At 40.0% G+C, this 26,300-nt stretch overlaps 1 protein-coding gene across 3 annotated transcripts in view; it reads left to right on the forward strand.

The window, feature by feature from the left end:
- The window catches only part of ITGA8 (integrin subunit alpha 8), a 473,328-nt gene that overhangs the window by 307,456 nt on the left and 139,572 nt on the right, over positions 1-26,300 (forward strand). For all 3 annotated transcript variants that reach the window (XM_033931203.1, XM_033931201.1, XM_033931202.1), the window contains 6 exons: positions 4,161-4,216; positions 6,253-6,407; positions 14,101-14,238; positions 18,810-18,877; positions 19,008-19,155; positions 23,540-23,632. In XM_033931203.1, the coding sequence (XP_033787094.1) occupies positions 4,161-4,216; positions 6,253-6,407; positions 14,101-14,238; positions 18,810-18,877; positions 19,008-19,155; positions 23,540-23,632 (658 nt within the window). The remainder of the gene's footprint in view (positions 1-4,160; positions 4,217-6,252; positions 6,408-14,100; positions 14,239-18,809; positions 18,878-19,007; positions 19,156-23,539; positions 23,633-26,300) is intronic.

Here is a 26,300-nt window from a genome sequence, read left to right on the forward strand (position 1 = left end):
ACATACTTTATTTGCTTTAAAGGACCCTTTCACTAAAGTACATTAAGTTTTGGGCTTGACACACTGTACTAACAAAAGATTTTAATGTGTGACAAGCGCAAGACTAACGCTGCATCAATAAGGGACGTTCCCAGTGTTTGCTTTTGCAAGTCATGCATATACATTCAGATTAATTAATACATGGTACTTGCTCCCAGTCAATGTAGAAGCACTTAGGTCCTGATTCTATAAAAGACACCTACAGTTGGGCTCCTAGATCTGCACTCCTAGCCAATCTAGGTGACTAGCTTAATTTTCTTAATTGGCTTAATTGACGCTGATAATTGAAAATGCCATTAACAAAACAATTTTAAATGATTTTTAAAAAAAATTAATTTGCCAGTAGGTGCCTGCCACTTTGATGATATTTACTGGCAAGTAGGAATGGTTGGGGGGCAGATTTGGGGCAGAGCTTGGCCATGGATTGAAAGGCACCTACCTTAGGTGCACTCATTTAGTCTATTAAAACCTTAGCCTCCCAGTGCACCTATGGATTCAATGCCTACCAGAGCCTAAAAACGCTTAGGTGCAGCTAGACGTGATTTTATAAACAGTGCCTAGGAATTCAATGCCATTTATAGAATCAGGCCCTCAGTGCCTCCTATTTAGGAGGCAACAGTGGTCCCACATTAAGCGCATGTAAGTGTAACATGCTAGCTAACTAATGCATTCATACCCACTTTCCGGCTGTGTCACACCCCTGACAAAAAATTCAATAACAAGCAGTTTAATGTGCCGAAGCAAACTATTGCAAAACCCCTTAATGTGCTCAAGTATAACCTGTTTCCATGTGTTAACTATACATTAACCTTCACATTCTATAAATGGGACACCAATATACATGCAAAATTGCACACTTTTCTGAGATGTGCATGTAACTAAATTGGCAAACAAGCCAATTAGCACCAATAATTGGGTGCTAACAATCTATTAATGTTAATTGGCATCTGGATTAGTGCACGTATCTCTTTCTCTAAGTGGTATCTCAAAAAAGATATAACAGAATTAGAAAAAGCACCAAGAAGGGCAACAAAAATGATAGAGGGGATGGGTCGGCTTCCCTGTAAGGAAAGGCTAGGGCTGTTCAACTTGGAGAAGGGACAGCTCAGGGGAGATATGATAGAGGTCTATAATATACTGAGTGGAGTGAAACAGGAAGATGTTAATTGCTTGCTTATTCTTTCCAAAAATACTAGGACTAGGAGACATGCAATGACGCTCCTAAGGAGAAAATTCATGAAATGAAGTTAAGCGCATTAGCGTGTACTAACTGCTATAAATGTCCATTATGTATCTTTATTGGTTAGTGCATGCTAACATGTTAACATTCTTTCATGTATTCCCCCCTAAGTAGTAGATTTAAAACAAAACAGAGAAAATATTTCTTCACTCAGTGTGTACGGTAATTAAACTCTGGAATTTGTTACAAGAAAATGTGGTGAAAAAAGTTAGCTTAGCAGGGTTTTAAAAAAAGTTTAGATCATTTCCTAAAAGAAAAGTCCATAAGCCATTATTAAGACAGACTTAAGAAAGTCCACCGCTTATTCTACTACTTATCATTTCTATAGTGCTACCAGGCTTACTCAGCGCTGTACACCAGAACATGGAAGAGACAGTCCCTGCTTGAATGAGCTTGCAATCTAATTCAGACTGACAAACTGGACAAAAAGGTGCATCTGCACATAGTGCACAGGTGGAATTTACAAAGGGAATGATAAGACAGATATGGGTGCTTTGGAAGTGAGTTAGAATTTGGAATTGAAATTTTATTCCTAGGATAAGCAGCATAGAATTTATTTTACTCTGATGCTTTCAATGGTGGACCCAACATTGAAAGCATCAGCACAGTATGCGACAGCCTCAAAGAAAGCGAACAGAATGTTGGGTATCATTAAAAAGGGTATCACGACCAGGACGAAGGAAGTCATCATGCCGCTGTATCATGCAATGGTGCGCCCACATCTGGAGTACTGTGTCCAGTACTGGTCGCTGTACCTCAAGAAGGACATGACAATACTTGAGGGAGTTCAGAGAAGAGCGACTAAATTGAAAAAAGGTATGGAAAACTTTTCATACGCTGACAGGTTGGAAATACTAGGGCTATTTACCCTGGAAAAGCGGAGACTTAGAGGAGACATGATAGAAACCTTCAAAATCCTGAAGGGCATAGAGAAGGTAGACAGGGACAGATTTTTCAGACTGTGGGGACCACAAGTACAAGGGGGCACTCAGAGAAATTGAAAGGGGACAGGTTTAGAACAAACGCTAGGAAGTTCTTTTTTATCCAAAGGGTGGTGGACACATGGAACACACTTCCGGAGGTTGTGATAGGCCAGAGCACGCTACAGGGGTTCAAGGAAGGTTTAGATAGGTTCCTAAAGGATAAGGGGATTGAGGGGTACAGATAGAAGTAGAGGTAGGTTATAGGAATAGTCAGGGACCACTTCACAGGTCATAGGTCTGATGGGCCGCCGCAGGAGCGGACCACTGGGCGCGATGGACCTCTGGTCTGACCCAGTGGAGGCAACTTCTTATGTTCTTACTTGTGACTTCAGTTGACCACTGTTGGAAACAGGTTACTGAATTTTATGAACCTTCAGTCTGTCCTAGTATATCAACTCTTATGTTCTACAAAAATTCATGATTTACCATATATACTCGAATATAAACTGAGATTTTTGGTCCCAAAAAATGACCCATAAATGGGGGTCTTGGTTTATATTAAAGTCCATGCCCACCCACCCCTCTCCCAGACCTATTGCAGGCCTCCCTTGGGCCTGCTGTAAGCCCTGGTGGATCAGTGGTGAGCCAGGAAATAAGGGTTTCCTCCTACCTCCTGTTCCGGCTGACTCTGAAACACACTGCCTCCCAGACCTCTAAAAAGCGTACCATGAAAGTCCTGGTGGTCCAGTGGCAAACCAGTGCAGGAGCAGTCTTCCTGTGCTCTGCTCTGTGCAGAGCCACTATCTAAAATGGCTGCCACAAGTTCCTATGGTCTTGCGAGGTTGCCCTGGAAACTTGCGGCAGTTATTTTAGATAGTAACTCTGCATGGGGCAGGATCATAGGAAGATCACTCCTGTCCCAGTTCACTGCTAAACCACCAGGGCGTTCAAGGTAGGCTTTCTAGAGATCCCTTCTATTCTGGCTCACCACTGTACCAATAGGGCTTATGGCAGACTTGGAGAAAGACCTGCAAGGCATAGGGAGGGAGGGAGGAAGGACAAGGTGCAGAGCCGAGCAGGGGATGGAGAGAGTGGTGCTAGGTGCAGAGCCTGGCAGGACAAGGCACTTGACTATAAACCCTCGGTTTATATTTGAGTTAACCTTTTCCCCCCCTTTTTAGGAGGAAAAATGTTATCTCAGTTTATATTCAGATGGTGTTATATTCAAGTATACAGTATATGGTACTTCTTTACATTCATGAAGCTCAGAACTAGCAAGGAAGATATCAAAGATCTCAAGCTGCAGATACAAATCCTTCCTGGATAGAACCTTTATGTTCCAAGTGAATAGACAGCTAGTCTGGCTGAGAAACTGCATAAATGAACCCAAACTGACTTACAATGCATTCCGAAAATCAATTAAAACCGCCCTATTCGACAAATTCACTGACTATAACAGACCACCCTCTCTCTCTATGATATTTCCCTCTGTAAACGCTATTACAATCTCTCAGGAAGCTCCAATTTTCATGTATTCTTTACCCATGAAACTCCAATTAGTATGTAAGCTTTCTATTTAGGCTTCTTATTCGCTGACTGTCCAGCCTTCTTTCAATGTGAACTGCCTAGAAGTCACTTGACTATGGCGGTATAGAAAAATAAAGTTATTATTATTATTATCAGAAATAACATTAAGGGAGCTGTGCTAGGGCCTTAACGCATGGAATAGCACGCACTAGCCGCTACCGCCTCCTTTTGATCAGGTGGTAGATTTACAGCTAGCGAGCTATAGAGCATGCTAATCCAGTGTGTGCGATAAAACCGCTAGCGCAGCTTTGTAAAAGGAGCCCTAAATATGCAGTAGCATTGTACCAGTGTGCAGATTACAAATGATTCAACTAATCTTTTTGGCACTTGATAATTATTGAACTAGTAATTATCTTTTTTTTATTCCGCAGTTTTACTGTAACAGTCTGCACAACTGTGTCAGGACAAGGCATTCCAGATATTATAGGTAAGTGTTATGTGATAATTCATTTTTATATATTTGATGCGGAACATGCATTCTCAAATCAGCTTTAGGATTTCTCTTGATTTAGGATTAATCTAAACTTTTTTTTTTAACTAAGAGTAACAAGCAGAAATAGTTCTTATAAAGGATCTTTCTACCTGTTTTACAAAATAGAAATAAAAGGTGCAAAAGATTTTAAAATATGCACCAAGTAAATGCTTTTGAAACAATTTTCTTTTTGTGTGAATTATCTAACATTCTGCTGATTTTACCAAGCTCTACTGCACTGCAGCAAATTGTTTAGGATTTAGAAAGATGTTTTTCAAGCAGCATAAATATTTTTGAATATTAAAAAGAGCCTGGTTATGACTCCAGCTTGTTTTCACTAATGATCTCTTTGCCAAACTTGGTATACATATGACTTTCTATCTGGGGGGAAAATACTATGGGGGGTGGGAAGGGGGTGACATGCAAAAATTATCAAAAACTACAGATATTAGTGTCTAATCCATAGTTTTCGCGGCTCGCTGAGATGAATACTGACACTCCCAATGCTGTTTATATCCAAGTCCCAGGTGTAATCACTGAATACAAGTCTATCAATACCGGAAGATTGGGATAAATAAATATCTGAGCAACACCGGGTGATCTTCTAGTCCTAATATAAGCAAAGCTAGGGGCTTTCACACAGCTTTGTTCTGGCCCCACATGACAATATCAAAGATAGTTCAACTAGACACTAGTGCTACTAGCCTGCAAATAAATTTATATAATTTTGACATAAGAAGATTTAGATCATTCCAAGCATCTTTTTCAAGATGAGGAGTGGCCTAGTACTAGAGCTGCTGCCTCTGCACTCAGAGGCTGTGGGATCAAATCCCACCACTGCTCCTTGTGAACCTGGGCAAGTCACTTAGGCCCAGATTCTCTAACTAGGGCTGTTGTCGGTGGCCACCTTAAAAGTGTCGATCATGTGGCAGCGCCAGTTAAAGAATCGTGCCTCCGGCAAAGGTAGGTGCCAGAAATGTAATCAGGGTTTTCCAGGCCTACATTTCCAGCACCTACCTTTCACGTGAATCGGCCTCTGTAGGTGCTTTACACTGCTTCCGGTGTTAGCCACACCCCTAGTGGCAGTAAAGCACCTACGGAAGTGCGATTCTAGTGCCAGTTTTTTGGGCGCCAGCAGACAACTTGAAAATCAGAGAAAATGGCATTTAAATGGTGTTTTTCACTGAGCTTAGGCACATTTAGAGAATCCAGGCCTTAATTCTTCATTGCCTCAATTACAAAATAAATACCCATATACAGTGGTGCCTCGCACAACGAACTTAATTCGTTCCAGGAGCAAGTTTGTTATGCGAAAAGTTCGTTATGTGAAACGCGTTTTCCCATAACAATACATGTAAAAAAAAATAATTCGTTCTGTAGCATAAAATATGCTAAGATGACATAAAAAAAGATAAATTTATCTTGTTAGAGCTGTTACCATGATATAGAGGGGATCTATGTGAAGGGGAGGGGAGACAGGGGTTTTGTTGATCCTTGCTGTGTATTATAATCACCCCCCACATACTCCCCAGTACCTTTTTTAATTCCTCCCATCTTTCCCAGCCAGTGGCGTACAGGCCAGAAGCGCAGAGATCAGGAGCAATTCCTCTGCACGCCTGTGTGGGCCCATGCCGATCTCCGAATGGCTGCAGTTAGTTCTTGTGAGTCCCGCGAGAGCTGACTGCAGCCATTCAGAGATCAGCGCAGGCCCAGGCGGCGGGGGGAGGTTTAAAAATATGCGGTGGCGGCGGGGGGAGGTTTGCGATGCAGCTCGGGCGACTTCGTTGTGTGAAACGAAGTCCGTTGTACGAATCAAGACAAGAAGTTCGTTGTGCGCAGCGTTCGCTGTGCGAGGCGGCCGTTATGCGAGGCACCACTGTATATGTAAACCACTTTGAATGTGCAACTACAAAAAAGCAGCATATTCGTATAAGTCCCTTTCCCCTTTCCCTTCAGTCTATCACTCTGGAATGTTACGTATTTTTCTACAGTATTGAGAGCTGAACTGGAATTAGACTGGTTGAAACAGAAAGGAGCAATTAAGAGGACCCTTTTCCTTGATTACCATCAATCGCAGCACACTTTCTTAATTGTGATTGTGAAGCAGGAACAGACTCAGTGCCAGGACTTTGTTGTGTATCTCAAAGTAAGTATTTGTTAAAAAAAAAAAAAAAGGTTTTTTCTCCCCAACTTATCACTTGTATTTACTACTGCTATTATTACTTATTTTCTATAGCACTACCAGACAAACACATCGCTCTATATTAACATGCAAGAGACAGTCTCTGCTCGAGAGAGCTTACAATCTAATTGTGACAGACAAACAGGACAAAAAGAGTGAATTTATAGATGCTAAAAAAAAAAATTTCAATATGTTTGGAATATATATGTACACAAAACATAAAAGTTGAAGGTGGTTGATTTTTCTTTTGTTCTCTGTCTTTTATGGAAGTTATCCTGTTGAAGTAGTTCTGTTTGAGACACCCATTTTTCAGAGATAGTCTTGATTGCAGAGCATCTGTTTATAATGCTGTCTGATTCAAATCTGAGTTCTCTGTTACTTGACTGAGATGTTTGCAAGATGATTACATGTACAACTTTCTTTGACAATTGAAAATAAAATAATTTTTAAAAAAGAGAATAGGACAGTAAAAGGACTGTATCAAGGGCAAATAATGACAGCAGCTTTCAAATTAAAGACATCTTCTCCTCTCTCGTCCAGTAAGTATCAACACAAGCAGTCCCTAAAAACAGACCATTGCCATCTGTTGCTAGACCTTGATTGTTCCCTCTTCTACAAAATAAATGTTGTAGTAGTACTGTTCTTTCCTGCACAGACACAGTTCCAGGCAGCTCCACCCAGGTACATCAGCACACTCCTCCTCTCTCATTCTCTTCCTCCTGTTCTCCTTACAGGACATTGATCAAATAGGGTATGGACATTTTAGGTTAGGTAGGGAAAACTTTCAGGTCATGGACCTGGAGGGCCTCCGCAGGAGCGGACTGCCGAGCACGATGGACCCCTGGTCTGACCCGGCAGAGGCAATGCTTATGTTCTTATATGTTCCTACCAACAAGCAGTCCCTGTGCATCTGACTTCATGATTCAGGCCCCTTCAGTGCTACATAGACTGTCAGTTCATTCACTGGTCACAAGATAGAACTAGTGCATGGTTGCACAGCAGCTGAACGCTGATACTTTCGCATTCCCCGGTTTGATAAACTGATTGGTATACTGATCAAAGTTAATGACTGGGAATTCCTTCCAGAAGCACATCTTGTTCTTCCTGTCCTATACCCAGCCTACATTACAATTCTTATCCAGCCAGAGGTCCTCACGGATAAAGCCTGACCAAAACTGAATCTGCAACCAAAACTGCCATTCTGGACCCAGCAGCAACTCCCTCCTAAGCCCACCCCCTCAAAGTAACAAAAAAAGAAAATATGTTCTGCAATACATAAAATAACAAAGGCCCCTTTTGATCAATCCATGTTGGGGTTTTAAATTGCCAGACGCTGCAGTAAAAGCTCCGACGTTCATAGGAATTCTATGTGCGTCAGAGCTTTTATCGCAGCGGCCGGCAATAAAAAAAACCCTAATGCAGCTTGATAAAAGAGGGCCAAAGAAAATAGATGGGGTGGAGGGGGGGGGACAGTAGGAAACCTTTATGGATGGAGGGGCCAAACAAATCAATCTCCAAACCTCTCCCTAAGCTCTCTAATTGCTGATGCTGTCTTGGGCATGGTGGTCCCAGTAGCTTTCCTCATTCCACTGTCTTTGTGTGTGTGCTCATATGCATATATATATATATATATTTTTTTTTTTAATGGTTGATATTATTGAAATTATATGAAAAATTCCAAAATATATACTAATTTTGAATAGTGTAAATGAAAACAAAATGCTTTAAATCTGTTTAAAAATGTAATCTTTAAAAATGTTGCGTGATTTACAATATAACATAGATAATTCACTCATAACTCAGACATTGCATAGAACAATTACCTATAAGATAACAATCCAGTTATAAACCCCAGACCTACACATGCAGGAGACTGAATGAACAGTAGAAAGTAGAAATTTTAGAAGGCCCTGAAAGGGATAAGAAAAACAGTATAGTGTTGTTCCTTATACTAAGATCTCAGAAGAGCATAACTAATAAAATTAAAAAATGGCACGTATATCTAATAGCACCAAAATCATTTCCCTCCTAGTTCCTAACACACACATACACTCACTCTTGATTGAGAGGCTAGAATTATTAAATTTTGCTAGGTAGATTTGATACATTAAATTATATAACTATTGTACATATAGTTTTAAAACAGAGGTGTTGGTATTCAAAGTGATTTAACTGGCCAGAAATGACTTCTAGCTGACTAAATTGCTTATGCTGCTGCTGCTAGTCAGATGGTGGGGAGTGGGGACAGGTGCTGTTGCACATGGGGGGGGTGAAGAGTGGGTATAGGTGCCGCTAGAGATAGGGGGAGTGGGGATAGGTGTTGCTGAACATGGGGTGTGTGGAACAGGCATTTAACATTATTATCACAGGCATTTAACATTATTATTACAGGCATTTAACATTATTATCTGAAATTCCATCAGCAGTACTACCGAATATTGATTCCTCCTTCTCAGGAGCTTCAATGAGTCCCCTCGAATGGACTCCTCCCCTTCATCCAGTATCTAGTGTTAGTAGGAATATAAATCCTACTATATCCAATGGACAAGTGGTATCCTCCACTCATATTAATAAGTTAGTGTATACTGAAATACCTAAACCACTGATTTTTTCAGGTGGAGCAGAGGAAAATCCACTAACGGAGGAAACACAGGATATTACCCTTAAAGATGTATGGTTAGGTATTTCTAGAGTTGAAGGGTTTCTCAAGACAACGATGAAACAAATGGGGGACTTTTCTCAGTCAGTTTCTCATAAATTAGAAAATGTGGACTCCAGTTTAAATTCTTTGGATAAACAATTAAATGTTATGGAAACTCAATGTAATACACTTCAAGCTGTCTCGGTATCTGCTGTTAAAGATTCCACAGTGATACATTATAAAATAAAATCTATGGAAAATATGAATAGAGCGAAAAATCTCCGCTTAGTCAATTTCCCAGTAACTCATTTATTGTCACCTGAAATTTTATTAAGGAAGTTTTTTAAAGAAGTACTGGGATTGGCAAATGCGGAAAATTTTCCAATAAATAACTATTATTACATTCCTCAAAAAAAAAAAAAAAATAGAATCTGCCCTGGAGGTGGACCAGTTGGTCACGACAGAAGTAAATTTGACTGAATTTTTGGAGGATACTCAGGATGTGATCCAGAGTCGGTCCACCCTGGTGATAACATGCATGAGTGAGATAGATAAGATGTTAATAATGAAACTTTATTTTAAAAACAGGTTAATGAAATTTTGTGGAGATCTGGTTAGGATTTTTCCAGATGTCTCTAGAGCCACTCAATTAAGAAGGAAAGAGTTTCTGAAGTTAAAGGTTAGAGTTTTGGCTCTAGAGGCATCTTTCTACCTGAAATTTCCTTGTAAATGTTTGGTAAAGTTGCAGGATATTGAGTATGTTTTTTGGGACCCCATTCAATTACAACAATTTTTAATTATGAGAGAACAAAAATGATTTGTTTCATTAGTTGAGAAAATAGAGGAGAAAAATTAGTATCCCAGTTAAGTAAGGAATGGTTCAAGGTTCGTTGAGATGAACTGAGAACTATTGTCCTTTATCTTTTCTTGAAAATTTGTTTTGTTTAGAAATTGTAACAAGTTTCCCCATAATGTGGGCTTGAAAAGGAATTATGTATGTATGAATGATTATGTATTATTTGAGTGATTTCCTTTTTTTTCCTTTGAATTAATGGATATTGTAAGTATTCAAAATTATAATAAATAAAAAAGATGCTACTGGGGAGGGGAGAGAGAGTGCTGCTGAGGAGGGGGAAAGATGCTGTTGGACCTGGAGGGGAGATAGAGAAAGGTGCTTCTGGACATGAGGGGAAGGGGAGGTGAAGGTGAGAGAGATGCTGCTGAACTAGGAGTAGGAGAGGTGCTGCTGAACCTGGGTCATGGGGGAGGTGAAGGGAGAGATGCTGCTGGACTGGGGATAGAGGATGGAGGTGCTGATGTGCCTTTAGTGGTGGCGGGGGAGATAAAGGGAGAGGTACTGCTGGACTGGGGGGCAGAGGAAGGAAAAAGAGACTTAGATAGAAGAAGAAATGGTGCTGCTGGACTGGGGCAGGGTAGTGGAGAAGAAGAGAGAGAGGGAGACTGGATCGGGAAAAGGGGGGAACACTGCTCTCAGGGAGGTAGAGACGCAGACTGCAGGGGAAGAGAAAGGAATATAGAGAGAGAAATGCAAGTCACAGGATCAGGGGTGTGGACAGAAAAAAATAGAGAGGTGATGCACAGAGAAGAGGTGCTAAGCATGGAGGGGAGGGACAGAGACAAAGAGGGGGAATGAAGAATAGAGAAGGGATGGGAACACAGAAGGGCAATAGTGGTAGATGCTGGACAGGATAGATAGGAATGCAGAGGAAAGATGGAAGCTGGACGTGGAGAGAGAAGATAAATCAAATGGACAGAACACCCTGCAAAGACAGAAGAAGAGAAAAACCAAAACTACACTGCGATCAAAGTAAATGGAAAAATAAAATACTCAGACAACAAAGGTAGAAAAAAGTATTTCATTCTGAATGTATTAATTGGAATGTTTCTGTGTAGAAATCTTGCAGCAGTCCCATTGTTCTGTTTTCTCACTAGGGGTCCTTTTACTAAGGTGTGCTAGCCATTTTAGTACACGCTAAATGCTAACTCATCCATAGACTATAATGGACACAGTAGCGTTTAGCGCACACTAAAACACCTAGTGCACCTAGTGTTGTATTAGGGCCTCTCATATGAAGCCGTGCTAGCAAGTGCTACGAGGCAAATGCACCGAAGCCCTTTAAATTCCTAAGGGCTTTAATGTATTTACCGTGCTGGCCAGAACCATCGTGCTTTGTAAAGGAGACCCTTTGGTGCAAATTCTATAAACGTTGTCATTTGTGTTTAAATATTTTAAATTTTGTTTTTTGCCTTGGGTTTTTGTGTGTGTGTGTTGTTTTGAGCTACCCATGTAGCTTGCCTTTCGATCTTTTATGTAGGAGGTGGTATTAGCCTGCTAAATAAATAAATCCTGGAAAGTGGGCACTGTTAGTTCTTTTCCTGGTATCCAGAGATAGTTTCAGCATTTCAATATTTGCTGACTTTAACTATTTTTGATAAATATACAGTACAAAAAAAAATCACTGTGAAGAAGGATAATTATATTATATTGAAATGGGCAGCTAGTGCAGTTGCTGTACCAAACAAAACTGCAGGCAAGGGTTGTTTTCAGCACTTTCTCTCCCTTTTGGGGTCACATGCTCGCAGACTGATTTAAAACAGTGGTGTGATGCCCTGGGCAATTGCCTTTCTTGTTCATTCCTTGCAAGAGCCCCATGGGCAGCCATGGATATGAGGCATTTTGACTACTGACTGGTTATGCAGCTGTCTCCTATGCCCCATTTCATTTTCCTATGTGCAACATGGTTAGTGCTTCTGCACTAGTGTAACTTCTGGCTGTCGCTCTTTCTTATATCAACAGGCACAAGCTGTTTGTCACTCATCCCACATATAGATTCATTCTGCATGAACATAAATTAAACTTAAACCTACAGTTCTTTTTGTCAGTCATTTAACATTATATGACCTGCATAGTTGGAATCCATTGTGGCAAGTGTGTGAAATTAATGAACCCTGAACAGAAAAGGGACCTTTTTCTAGAAATAGCCTCTGTATAGTTCTTGAAACCAGATGACAACATCTGAGCAGCACTTATATGGACTAGTTAACTTAGAAGCCAGTAAGATATAATCTCACAAGCTTCAAAGACCGCCATAATTATTCTGAACGAAAAGGAGAAATCATATCTTAGGAAACCAAATTACAACTGACAGGTAATATTTGAACAAATTTTATAGAACAATAATATTTATTTATTCACTCTTTGATTTCTCGGGAGATCTTCTAATTCATACATTTTGAGAGCACTTTGCAATATAGAGAGCAATTTTAAAAGCCATTTCCTCAGGTCAAGTAGTGGTTTACCTACAGAAATAAGCTTTCTCAAAATTGCCTGCTCTATTTTCCAGTAACATTACAGGTCTAGTGCCTCTAAGGGCTCCTTTTACTAAGGCGCGCTATCGTTTTTAGCACACGCAGGAAATTTCCGCGTGCTTCGCTTCTAGAACTAACGCCAGCTCAACGCTGGCGTTAAGGTCTAGCACATGCGCGCTATTCCGTGCGTTAAAGCCCTAGCACACTTTAGTAAAAGGAGCTCTACATGTGGAGGTGGAACTACATTTTGAAGAGGCTTTCTAGGAAGTAAGGAGGGGAGATATTGGTGCATGCATACTTCAACTCTGAGAAATATGTGCTTAATTGTGCAGGTGTTTTTCCTGGGATATATTTTAAAAGTGAAAATTATATGTGCATATTTTGCTAATCCAGTCAGTAATAAAATGATCCCATAAGTTTTCATTTAAGCAGTTGAAGTCATCTTTTAGGTGGATTGCCAAGGAGCATATTTCCAATACCATGGCAATTATGGCTCGGTAAATGTTAATATGGCACTATTTATTAACTTATACTCATTTATTAGTCTGCCTAGCACAATCATATCTAATGGGCCCTTATAACAAAACTCCAGGAAGCACTAACGCATCTTTCCTTCAACAAAGCACCATGAGGTGCACTGAGGCATGCCGTGATAATTATGCCGTGTGCACACACTATCCATGCACTACAAAATATTTTTCGGTACGGGGGCATATCTGGAGGGAAGAGAGTGGACGTTTTCTGTGCTAATTGGTTAGTGAAGCTACATTGTTATGCACAGGTTTAGTGTATGAATCTTTATCACCTACGAAAAGGTGGTAGTAGGGAGCTCACACATTAGTGGCCATGTATTAATGTGAACATTTATTGAAAAGTTCAGAAGATTGACCATTTTTCCCCAGTGGTACAATGATCATTACATGCAAGAATGACCCTTGCAAGGGCACGCTAATTCAATTTTTAGCATTGTTTGGTAAAAAGGCTCCTAAGTAAATAACATTCACCAAAAACAATCACAAATTATAAATACATAGTTTAATACATTTAAAAAACCCCACAAAATTCTTTATAAACATATAGTATGGAATAAGGTTCCCTACCTCTTGCAAACAGATAAATTTTTATGACATCTAAAATAAGGAAAATAATCAGGTTCTTAGACCAAATAAATACAAATTTAATTCATGAATATTTATTGTGGGTACCTGAAAATCAAGCTTTTTTTAAAAGCCCTGGAGCACCAGAAATGATCATACATTATATAGAAATCATGTACTCAGTAGTAGAAATATTCAAACACATGTCCTAATAATTCTTTCAATTAATGGTTTAGGGCTTCTTTTACGAAGCCGCGGAAGCAGTTTAACGCACGTAATAGGGTGCGCTAAACTGACGGCCGCGCTAGTCACTACCGCCTCCTCTTGAGCAGGCAATAGTTTTTCAGAGCGTGGTAGCGCGTGATTAAAAGTCACATGTGTTAAAGCTGCTACCACGGTTTCATAAAAGGAGCCCTTAATGTTCTTACCTCAGAACCCCACAGGCTTATAATGTATCTAGAATAATTATTTTAAATGGTAGAAGTTCAATGAAAGACAAAAGCTTGAAATCATTTTCTAATTTATTTTTTTTTCCTCCCAGAGGTACATTTTCATTGTCTATCCTTTTCACTATGTTCATTTACCACAGGATGAAACAGAATTTCGAGATAAGTTAACCCCAATCAGTGTTAGCTTGAATTACAGTCTGGATGAATTGGCTTCTTCAGGTGAACTGGCTTTGAAACCAATACTTAACCGCTATGGGGAAACCATTATTCGGGAGCAGGTATAAATGCAGGTGTCTTTATTTATTTCCTGCATGCAAACCCATGAGCAGTTTAAAAGAATTAATTAAAGAATTAATAATTTTTAACTGAAATAAAATACAGTATTTTGCAAGTATAAAGCATTCCCAGAACTATGGGACCCTTATATTAAAGCTTAGCATAAACTAATGGACATTAGCATGTGCTAAGTGCCATATAATCCCATAGGATGTGCAGCACTTACAGGCTGATGCTCAGAACCCAATGCTGTTGCTATAGGAGAATAGCGCTGGTGTTAAGTTACATAGAATGTTCATAGAGCACTAACACTGAGGATAACATGCACACCAAAGATGGTTACAAATAGCATTTAAATATATTCATTCCTATGCAAAGGAGTCCCCTACTTATTCCCTTCCAATGCTCAAACAGCACACAAATTGAACCATGCCCCTACCTCTGGAGCTGGCATTCGGGTGTCTGAAGTAGAGGCCGACCAAATTTCAGTTTCGGTGCTGAAACTGGCCCCAAATCCTTTTTCTACCCAGTTTCAGTTTTAGACAAAAAGCTGTGGCCATGGTTTCAGTTTCAGCAGAAAACGATAATGTGTTTTCGGTGGAAGCTGAAAATGTGTGCTTTGTCCTGTTTGTCTCCATCCCTCCTCCTTCTCCCCCTCTGAACTGGAGTTACCGTTCCTCCCTATCCACCTGTAGGTAGCCCTTCAGACCTATCTTACAATCCCTGGTGGTCTTGGGGTATAGTCCTGGCAAGTGTGATCCCCCTGCCCTGCTGGTTCTGCTCTCAAAATGGTTGCTATGAGCTCTAGTGGCAATGTGCTTTTTTATTTCAGATTGTGCATCAGGCTGGTATAATGCCCACAGTGTAGACCAGTGTCTGGACTCCTTTACCCTATTTTAGTAAGAAAGCATGGGACAAGCATGTGGGATCTTTTAGGGAGAGGAAGATGCTGCAGATGGGTAGACTGGATTGGCCATTTGGCCTTTATCTGCCATCATGTTTCTATGTTCCTATGCTTGTCCTTTAAATACAAAACAGGAAATATCTCAGTGCTACCATCTCTTGTTTATTTATGTGTGTTAGTTGCCATTGACTCGTGTTTGAGTCCTAGCGACTTAATGAATTACAGATCTAAAAACAAATCAGTTTTGTGCTAGTTTTGTAAGGTCCTCCACTGTCATCCCCATGGTTGTTTTCATTGTGTCCAGCCATCTGATTGCATGTCTGCCCTCTTTGCCTGGTTCTTTAGATCTTCACAAAGATGATGTCCTCCTCCAATGATCTTTCTCTTCTGATGGTGTGACCAAAATAAGACAGTCGTAACTTCATCATTTGGGCTTCAAGTGAGATAGCTGGTTTGATCTCTTCCAGAATCAATTTGTTAGTTCTTCTGATGGTCCACAGCACCCATAAAATCCTTTTCCAGCACCAGCACAAATGATTCAATCTTCTTTCTGTCTTGTTTCCATGGTGTCCAGCTTTTGCATCTGTAATTGAGTACTGAGAAAATGAGTGTGTGGACAAGTTTGATCTTCATTTGAAGTGTTACTTCCTTGCCTTTGAATACTTTGTCGAGAGTTTTTATTGAAGACCGATGAAGTGCTATTCTGTGGAGTATTTCTTCCTTGCTAGTTGCTTCTTTGTTACGAAAGAACCCAGGAGATTGAAATACTTTACAACTTCTGTTCTTTCGCCTTCAAGCTCAAAATCTTCATCATTTTTTGTGTTCATGATCTTCATCATGTATATGTTCAGTTCTAATCTTATGTTATGACTTTCGGCTTTGACTTTTCTCAGTAGATACTACATGTCTTCTTTGCTGCTGGTGATGAACATTGTATCATCTGCATAGCGCATGCCACTGTATTTCAGCCACCATAAAAATCTAGTAATCACCATTACTTTACATGTTCTCACAAGGGTCCTGTTTCAGAAGATATTTAACTACATCTGCATTGACTTGGGAACCTAAACATGCCAGACTTAAGAAGTATTTGTTAAAATGACTCTCCCAGTTGTCAGCCTGTGCTTGCAGTTCCTGAAAATAATCTTTTGTGGTTTAGCAGAGGGCTGCCAACAACAAATTCTGACAATCCCCAATAGACCTCATTGGTTCACATTCATACAACCGAACTATAGTTTTTGGTTTTGTCCAAAACCAGGCGACAAGTTTCAGCAGCAGTTTCGGTTTTGATGGCAGTTTAAGTTTCAGCAAAAACTGAAAAAAAGCAGTTTTGGTTGTCCTCTAGTCTGAAGAGAAATTTCTATTGAGAATCTGAGCATCAGCCTGTGGGGCACTCAGCTCTAAAGGGGGATTGGGGGCCTCAGGATCATGAGACCACACATCCACAATGAAGGCATAATGCATATCTCTATATCCTGAATGTTGCAGTTGTATGGTTCTTGATGCGTCTGGGGAGGTAGAACCGATGTTTCAGCCATGATCTTTAGTCCTGTTTGCTCTCCTCCCTACCTCTCTCCATCCTCAGCATGGGCTCCCTGCTTTCCAGTTTGACTGGGCATGCACACCAAGCATGCTTACCATACTAGGCACATTCCTCCCCTTTAACATCCTAATGCTCAAAGCTAACAGCACATGTATAATTTGCATATCATTAGCATTGAGCATTGGGAAGGTATTTTGCTGTGCTGTTCTCATGTTGTTTTCCAGTGCTGTTCTGTACAGCGACAGAGTTTTGAGCATCAACCTTTTAGTGTAGGCTAAACTTTAGTAAAAGGGGTCCCATATTTTTAAGGCTATCCCATCAAAGATAGTCTAGTAGAACTCCTTCTTTTGGAGATATTTCTGAGAGACATACAGTGGTGTGCAAAAGTCTGGAACCACTTGGGAATTTTGCATTCTTTCAAACTTCTGACCTTTTATTTTTATTTTTTTGTAAATCCAATAGATTTGTCTGTAGACCACATTATAAGGAATGCATGCATTTTGCTATTAAAATCAACTTTTAATTCTAGCATTACCTTAAATTTCTGAGTTTGTTTGTTAAAGTTGACATGTTAATTGTTTTTCTGCATAAATCGAGCAATGTACTTTACTGGCCAAAAAAGTACATACGAGTGTCATCTATCCTTCATATTTATGTAGATGGCCTTGAAAAAGGCTGCTTTGTATGTCAGTGATGAATCAGTATTTGGTAGGGCACTATCTGTTCTATCTGCATCGTGTTGGCATTGAGTGAACCAGTTTGATGAGGTGATCATGGGTGATAAAGTGTTTCCAGGCTACAATGAGTGACTGAATCAACTCACATTTTGATATTGGATGTCTCTTGGATATCTCCCAGGCTACCTTCTGCCACTAGTTCTCGATTGGATTCAGATCCGGAGATTGGGCAGGCCAGTCGATTGACTTAATGTTGTTCTAATGCTTCCAGTTGATCGCCTGTTTGGAACAGTGGCAAGGTGTGTCATCATCTTGGAACAGGAACTGTCCTGGAAATAGCTGCTGAGTTGATGGCACCATGCAATTTTGCAGTATTGTGATATACTTAGTCCCGTTGATCATTCCATCGACAATGTGCGGACATCCAACGTCACTGGCAACCATGCAGCCCTAGACCATGACCTTCAAAGGATGCTTTATAGTGAGGTTGAGGCACTCAGGCTTGAACAACTCTCCAGGAAATCTCCTCACAAGGTGTAGGCATGGTTACCAAACAGGCAGAAGGTGCTTTCATCACTGAAATGCACCTTTTACCATTTTTCACATGTCCAACTTGAGTGCTTCCACATCCACTTGATCCAGTTGCAACTTTGGACATCAGTCATCAGTGGCTTGTTGCGTGCTTTGCAGCCCTGCAGACCAAACTGCAGGCGCCAGCGATGAACTGTTGATGAGCTGACACTGACATGACACTCGTCTTTCCACTCACGCAGTAGCTAAGGTGAGGTCAACTTGCAATTGGTCAATGAAATGCATCGAAGTGCATGGTCTTGGCTTGATGATATATGTAGATTACTTGACCGAGGCTTGTATACCACTGAATCCATCGCTTTCTTCTTTTGTACGATCTTTACTAGCGTGCAGTGACTGCAATCGACTTTGCTGGCAATTTGATGACATGAAAATCCTTCCTCACTCATCACTGACACATGAACACACTCTTCCAACATCAGGTTCCGAGTCTTGATCATGGTTGATGCAGAAAGTTTATGAAACCCAAAAAGCCTGTGCTTTTTATAGCTGCCCTGTTACCTAGATGTCTGCATTGTGATTGGCTGATGATAGCAGCCTCCTGATTGGCCAGATGTATCCCTTATAATGTGGTACACAGAGAAATCTATTCGGTCAACAAAGAAATTAAAAGGTCAGAAATTTGAAAGAACGCAAAATTCACAAGTAGTTTCAGATTTTTGCACACCACTGAACAATTAAATTTCAATAATCTTATTTATTATTTTAGATTTATTAACCACTTTTTTCATGAAAAGATTCACCCAAAGCAGTTTCTATGATATTTCCAGATATTTATAATGTTTAAAAAAAGAGATATGACTTATATTTCTGTATCAAAAAGGTGCAGTTTTTTGATTTGTGTTTTTTCCAATGTAGGCACATATTCTAGTCGAGTGCGGTGACGACAACATGTGCATTCCTAACTTAGAACTTTCAGCTAAATCGTAAGTTTAAACAAATAAGCTTTCAATATTTGGTGCCTAATAGAATGAAAATTTGTCAGACACACAACAATTTACAAATACTTTAATATTTTATTTACTTTTATCTTAATTATAAAAATGGTCTTTGTAGAGATAAGCATCAGCTAATTATTGGAGAAGATGACCATGTCATGATTATAGTAAATGCAAGGAATGAAGGAGAAGGAGCCTATGAAGCTGAACTGCTTATACTGATGCCCCAGGAGGCAGATTATGTGGGTGATGAGCGCAATACTGAGGTAATGATACCAAAGTACTTACTTTAACTAACAAGCTTGAGCAAGCATGAATGAAAATGTAACAAGCTACAATTGGCAGCTGGAGAAGAATACTGTAGGTCTGATAATGTATTTCTTGTCAACATACTGTTTTGTTGTCATCCACAATATGCATCCTTTGCGGCATGACAACATAGGATAGCAAGGAGAACTGCACCAGATTAATTGTCCCCCCCCCCCCTTTTACAAAGCCACTTTAGGCTTTTTTTAATTGCTGGCTTTGGTGGTATTAGCTCCGATATTCATAGGAATTCCATAAGCATCGGAACTAATACCGCCACAGCTGGCAATAATAAAGCCTAATGTGACTTCGTAAAAGGGGGGAGTGGGGGATAAATCATACTTGAGTAATCTAAATTTACTCAGTTATTGTCCTAATCATTTTAAGGTGCTTGGATTTTTTTTTTGCAGGGGGAGAGGTTGTTTGTTTTGTTGTTTTTTTTAAAGTAGAGGGAAAATTTTTATTCATTTAATAAATCAGTGTATTTAATTCTTCACTGAACAAAAAGGTCACAATATGGATATACTGTATATATTTTATCAGCTTGTAACAACACAAGCAAGGGTTGGGGTTAGCCTGCACAAACACAGCTAAACTCAATCATGGAAATTATACAAAAAAATTTTTTTTTATTAACTCAAAACCCCCAGTCCTGTTATTTCACAGAACCAGGCATGAAAGGAAGCAGTCTTTTAAATTCAGAAACAGAAAGTCTTGATATGGGCCTTTGACTGGGCCTGAGACTGTCCGTGACCATCGTGGCCTGAGACCATCCTGTGACTGTCATGCCCCAAACACAGTGTACAAAAATCTTTCTTAAGACAGATGACAAGGTCATATCCCAACCTGACTTCAGATCAAGGCTCACTAGTGTTCAACAAAAAGAAGTTAGGCATAATTCACTTCTTCTTTCTTTTCCCTTGGGCCTCCTTAACCCAACTCTGGCCCTGCCTCATACTTCCTGGCAACTGCTTTCCCAGTCCCATCCCTCCAGTGTCACCTCTCCCTAGGGAAGAGCTACATAGGTTAAGGTGGCTCTGACATTTTGAGGGAATATCCAGCAGGGGGAGTGGTAGCAACCTATAAACTCCCTCACACAACTGTTAGAAAAATTAACTGTTGCATTTTAAAAAATGCTGACCATTGCTGTCTAAATTGTTTTGGTTTTATATACCACCTTGATAAACAATTTGTAGTATAGGTGGTATAAAAAGTCATAATAAACATAGATTAGGCCCAGATATTCAGTGCCAGCACTGAATATCTAGGCTTAAATAAAAGGGCCCTGATAACTGGAGCTTGTTTCAAGTCCTGGTCAATATTCTGTGGTCTGCCTAAGATAGTTATTTTGGTCCTGTCTGAATACTGGCTGGGGCCCATATGCCCTTTTTTCATATTCTAAGCCCCACAATCTCCCTACTGGCTCTCCTCCCTCCTTCCTTTCTTCCCCCTTCCTCCAGTCAGCATAAGACGTGAACACCCCCCTCCCATTTCCCCTGGTCCCAGTAAGCTCTCCTCTGGGCCTATAAGATATCCCTGGTGGTCCAAGTAGGGGTGATAGGGTCAGGAGTGAAGCCCACTCACTTCTGCTCCTTGTGACTGCTTTGAGAAAATGGCTTATGTAGTACTATGAGTCTGTCACAAGAGGTCACTGCAGTCATTTTCAGAGGGCAGCCACAATGGGCAAGAGTGAGTTGGTTTCCCTCTTGCTCCCACTTTTACCACCATTGATATTAGGTAGGCCCAGGGAGGTTGGGGTTTGGGGAGCTATTCTGAGGAAAAGGGGTTGTGTCTCACACTGGCTGAGGGGAGGTGAAAGGAGTGGGGCATTTTTGGAGAACAGGAAAGGGATAAAGGAGGCTTCAAAATCACTAAAAGTTATGCAGGTCCTAGCTGATATTCAGTGCTGGAACCCGCAAACCTAACACAGCCAAGTTAGAAGAGCTTTAGAACTGTCCTGATTTGGCTGGGTTATCTATATAGGTTCCAACACTGAATACTGCCAGCAGCCACATAATCACCAATTTTTCCACAGTGCCACCCCTTGTACCCCCATTGGCCTGCCCACCTTTAACATAGGCAAATAGAGATGATATTCAACAACACTGCCCAGTTTAATGCCATTGAACATTAGTGGTTGGGTGGCTCATTTTTTACTTTGCTCTGAATATTGGGCCCAATATTTTAATTCTTATGTTTTTAATCTATTAATAAATGATGTTTATGAATTGGGAGAAACTCAGTGTAAGAAATGCTCTTGGGCCCTGATTCTGTAAAGACTGCATAAATTTAGGCGCCGATATCAATACCTAATTTAATTGAGCAATAGGCTTAATCTGTACCTATATTGGCACTCAACACTTCATAATCAGCTTCAATTGGACTTATTAGAAAGTTAGGCGCCAAACTTGAAAAACTTGATTCTATAAAAAGTAGGCACTTAGCTCAAAGCACCTACAATAAAAGTGGGCATAGTTAGATCATGGGTGTGTTTACAAGTCAGCTGCCTCTTTATGAATCAGGTGCCATTAGGTTCTGATATCGGTGCCTAACTTTAGGCATAGAAAACCCCGGCTTAAATTGGACACCTAAATGTTAGGATGCTGAGAAGCATGATTCTATAATGGGTGCCTATATCAGCGCCTAACGTTAGGTGGTATTTAGAATCAGGGCCTTAGTGCTTCTAGGTAGACATTACTATTGATGTTTTATTAACTGACAAATTTTTGGCATAGCCAGCTGTCTTGTCATGTTATATGATTACCACATCAATGGTCACCCAGTATGAATTAGTGCATGTGTCCAACTCAAAAGTGACAATAATTAGAGGATCGTTGACTTTATCTGTGGCCTTAAACTGTTAACTTAGAACTAGGGAAGTCTGATTCGTATCTCACTGCAGCTCCTTGTAATTTTGAACAAGTCCCTTAATATCCTTCTGCTTCAGGTACAAACTTTGGAGTCCTTTTACTAAAATGCACTGAAACAAGCTTATAAAATCGAGGCATAGCACACAGGAAAATCCCATGCTAAATGTGCTAAGCCCAGATTGTACACAGCATATTTTAGACCAGGGTTGTCCAGTGTCGGTCCTCAAAGGCTGCAATCCAGTCGTGTTTTCAGGATTTCCCCCAATGAATTTGCATGAGATCTATTCGCATGCATTGCTTCCATTGTATGCAAATAGATCTCATGCATATTCATTTGGGAAATCCTGAAAACCTGACCTGGTGAGGGCCGAGGTTGACACCCTTATTTTAGAAGTTGTTTTATGCAGATTGTGCAGAATTTAGCAAATAGCTTGCATGCTACCTGCTGTGGATAACACTGGAGCACTAGGGGGCACTAGGTGCTAGGGTGACCAATTTACCCATTCCAGAAGGGAAACTTTTTTACCAATCCTAGTTTTCTGCCCTCATCCTGGTGCATTATGGGACCTGCAATGCTGATTTCAATGAAGAGAATCATGGACTACACATACTATACTGCTGTGGGATGTAATTTTAAAACCAGGACTGGCCAAAAAGTCTTTCTTCTGGAAAGGGTAACCTGATCACTCTACTAAGTGCTCCTGCATTAACACTGTGCTAATTATGGATAGGCAGGAATGCCCACTCTCACTGATAATAGGCCCATCCCTTCCAAAAATATATTTTTTTAATAGTTACGGTGCGCTTATGAGAACAGAGAAATTACCACAAAACAGTTTAATAGGTTTTGCGTAGGTCTTTTCTCATGCACTAACCATGTATTCCTACTTTGATGTAACTGACCTTGAACTACAATTGAAAAAGGGGATAGGACTTGATATACTATTTTTTCTGTGTGGTTTACATATTTTAGACAGCCACTTATTTTGTACCTGGGGCAATGAAGTGACTTGTCCAGAGTCACAAGAAACTCACAACCTTGGGGTGCTGAGGCAAATGCTCTAACCACTAGGCCACTCCTCCGTGAGCATGAACTAAATCCAAAATCCTTCCCTTCCTTATTTTGTTCATTTGTTTTTATTATTTAATCTACTATAAGAATAATTTTGTAAGTGGTTTATGCTTTGAGTATGGAAACATCTTTTAAAGAAAGACAGAAAAATCAAAGATACTCCAAGTACATAACCATTCAAGTTTTTTGTGCATTCACCCTGCTTTTCTGTCAATTCCACATGTAAATACTTTTAGATGAGTTACTTGTCATAGTGTAATTCTTCCTGCACATTGGGATGATACATGCATATGCAGGTGTTGGGAAGCAGCAGAAATATAGCATGAAGGCAATACTAATTTTTCCCATGAATAATAATTTCCTTGGATCTTTTAGCATCATGTTGGCATTCTTTTCTTACAGGGTCTGCGAAGCCTGAATTGTGATTACATAATGGAAAATTTAACAAGGGTGGTGGTGTGTGACCTTGGAAACCCCATGATGGCTGGAACAAATGTAAGAGAAACCTAGATGATTTACTGATTTTTATCTACTTGAATTTAAAGGGCAACTAATGGAGAACCCTGTGTGCCTTAAGGAGTAGTAGCTAAAACCAAAGCTTTGTGTAGGCAGGAAATCTGTGTTATAAGATAAAATAATGTGTTGCTTGGCAAATAATTACTGTACATAAAGTTAAGGTCTTCATTTATTAATTCTGTGCTTGAGAAAGAATCCCATAAGATTAATGGCTGTGGTTGTGGTATTCTAATGCCCTTCTTTTTCTTGACTATTCCACATTATTCTTGCACAAATATTTAAAGCAATAGACCACAATAATTAATAATTCTGATGATGATTTAGAAATTAATTTGCTGACAGAACCTTTTTAAAAATACATGCAGAACGCACATGTTTATGCTGGCATGTGCAGTGGGAGCAGCCATTTTCAAAATATTGTATGTTGAAAACGGAACAGCACAAACATGTAACTAGATCCATTTCCATGTTTAGGTGACCCATTTTGTAAACCTACACAAGTAAGAGCCACCAATTAAGTAGTAAGTTCACTTTTTAAACTTGGTTTCAGTTTGAAGGTAGAAATAAACTACTAGGGGTTACGTAAAATGACTTCCTTAATCTCTACTGTAAAATCTTAGCCAAAAGTGAGCACTTTTGAAAACCTACACCTTTGAGCAGATATAAATCCCAGTATGGGAAATTTTCCCCTATAAACATATTTTCACTTCGTAAAATTAGGGAATACACGTATAGATTTTCGTATTGCCTAAACCACATCATCTTGAAATCTGTATGTGGTGGGAGTAATTCTTTTTAGTTTGTGTAAAGTTGGGCACTGGGATGATGTGCCTGAGCGTGAGTTCTGTATTGGCAATAGCGCATGCAGCTATCATTGTAGAATACTAGCTAAGTCCACGGTTACACACCAAACTTTAGGCAAGAGCACTTATGTTAGCTAAATGGCTGGTGCTTAATTATAGACAGTTAAGTAGGTAATGCAGTGTTGCCACAAGAAGTAGCTTTCAAAGCTGCCCTTCTTATGTACTGAGCAAATGCCACCATGACATAAAATCAGTTGTCTTTCATAGATAGCACTTTGGCCTAGATTCTATATACAACGCCTTAAGTTAGGCGCTGGTTGGTGCCCTACTGGCGCCTAACTTAAGTTGAAAATACAGTTTAAAACCAATTAAAAGCATTTTTTTTTTAATGTAGGCGCTGGGCTACATTTCTGGAGCCTACCTTTCCCGAAGGCTCGATTCTATAAGCAGCGCCATCACGTACTTGACACACGATTGGTGGCCATTTTTAAGGAGGCCGCTAATGACCGCATCGTATATAGAATCTGGGCCTTTTTCCACAAGAGTATTGCCTCATGGTACAATTCACAGATTCTCTAATTCTATAAACTGGGGAACCAGTTTTACTCATAGCATGCAAAATTGGACATCTGATTTATACAGTATAATATCTGTTGATTGCACAACTTAATTTAATAATTGGCTGTTAATTGGAGTCAACAGCCAGTTATTGGTGTTAATTGGCATCAATTAGCAGTTGCATGTGCAAATGGCAGTTGCTATTTGAGAAGTGGCATGCTCATTTTCTGCTGTATGCAATGTCCAGAATATCTGGCCATGGGAGCGGCATGGGCAGGTCAAGGGCATGCCTAGGAGTTATACGCGCATGTTATAGAATACTAGGGTTATGCGCCTACTGTCAACAGCTAGGCATGAACACTTAAATCAGTCTTTGACATGGCATAAGTGCTCACACCTAAAGTTAGGCATGAAGCTAAACTTACATTAGTATTCTATAATGCAAGTTCTACATATAAATAATTGCGTTTGCACATGTATAGCACATATATGTATAAATTCTGATTTCTGAAAGCTGATATTTACACATGGCTATCTATCACCTCCCCCCCTCCCCCCCCCCACATTCTGTAAACTGATGGATCCTACTTGACACATAACATGCATGTGAGTGAGTCTATAAGACGTTACCACTCCCCCTACTGGATACTCCCTCACAATGCCGAAGGAGGAATCAGGAAAGCAGCTACCAGGAAGTATAAAAGGCAGGGCTAGAACTAGGTTAGGAAGGCCCAGGGAAGAAGGAAGAGTTGATTCATTCCTGTATGCACCTTGACTTCAAACCCTAGAGACTCTGCTTGGCTGAGGCAAGCCAACCTTTTCCTTTACTCATTCTGAGGTCTGGCTTGGATCAGCACTTCTTACCTATCTCAAGAAGGACTGTTACATTCTGTTTTTGGGGCATGGCATTCACAAGCCCTAAGAAATATCAGGACTTTTGCTTCTTGAACAAAGAGACTGCTACTTATATACCTGTCCCTGTGAAGTAACAGGGTGCAGGATTTTCTTTCTTTTGATGAATAAAGAGTTTTTCTTTACCATTTATGTCTGGCTGTGTGGGCACAGGCCAAAACCTAAATCCCGCTCATGCTATTACAATGCAAACTTGTATGCCCAGGTTAAAGAATAAGGTCAGTTATATACATAACTTAATTAATTAGATGCTAATTGGCTTTAGCAAACAATTATTGGCTATAATTGATATTGATTGTCTTTAATTGACACTTGAATGCTTAACTACCCATAGTCGGTATTTTTCAAAATGTGTACACAATTTCCCTATCATG

Source organism: Geotrypetes seraphini, chromosome 2 (assembly GCF_902459505.1).
Source record: "Geotrypetes seraphini chromosome 2, aGeoSer1.1, whole genome shotgun sequence".
In the NCBI taxonomy this organism is placed as follows: Eukaryota; Metazoa; Chordata; class Amphibia; order Gymnophiona; family Dermophiidae; genus Geotrypetes; species Geotrypetes seraphini.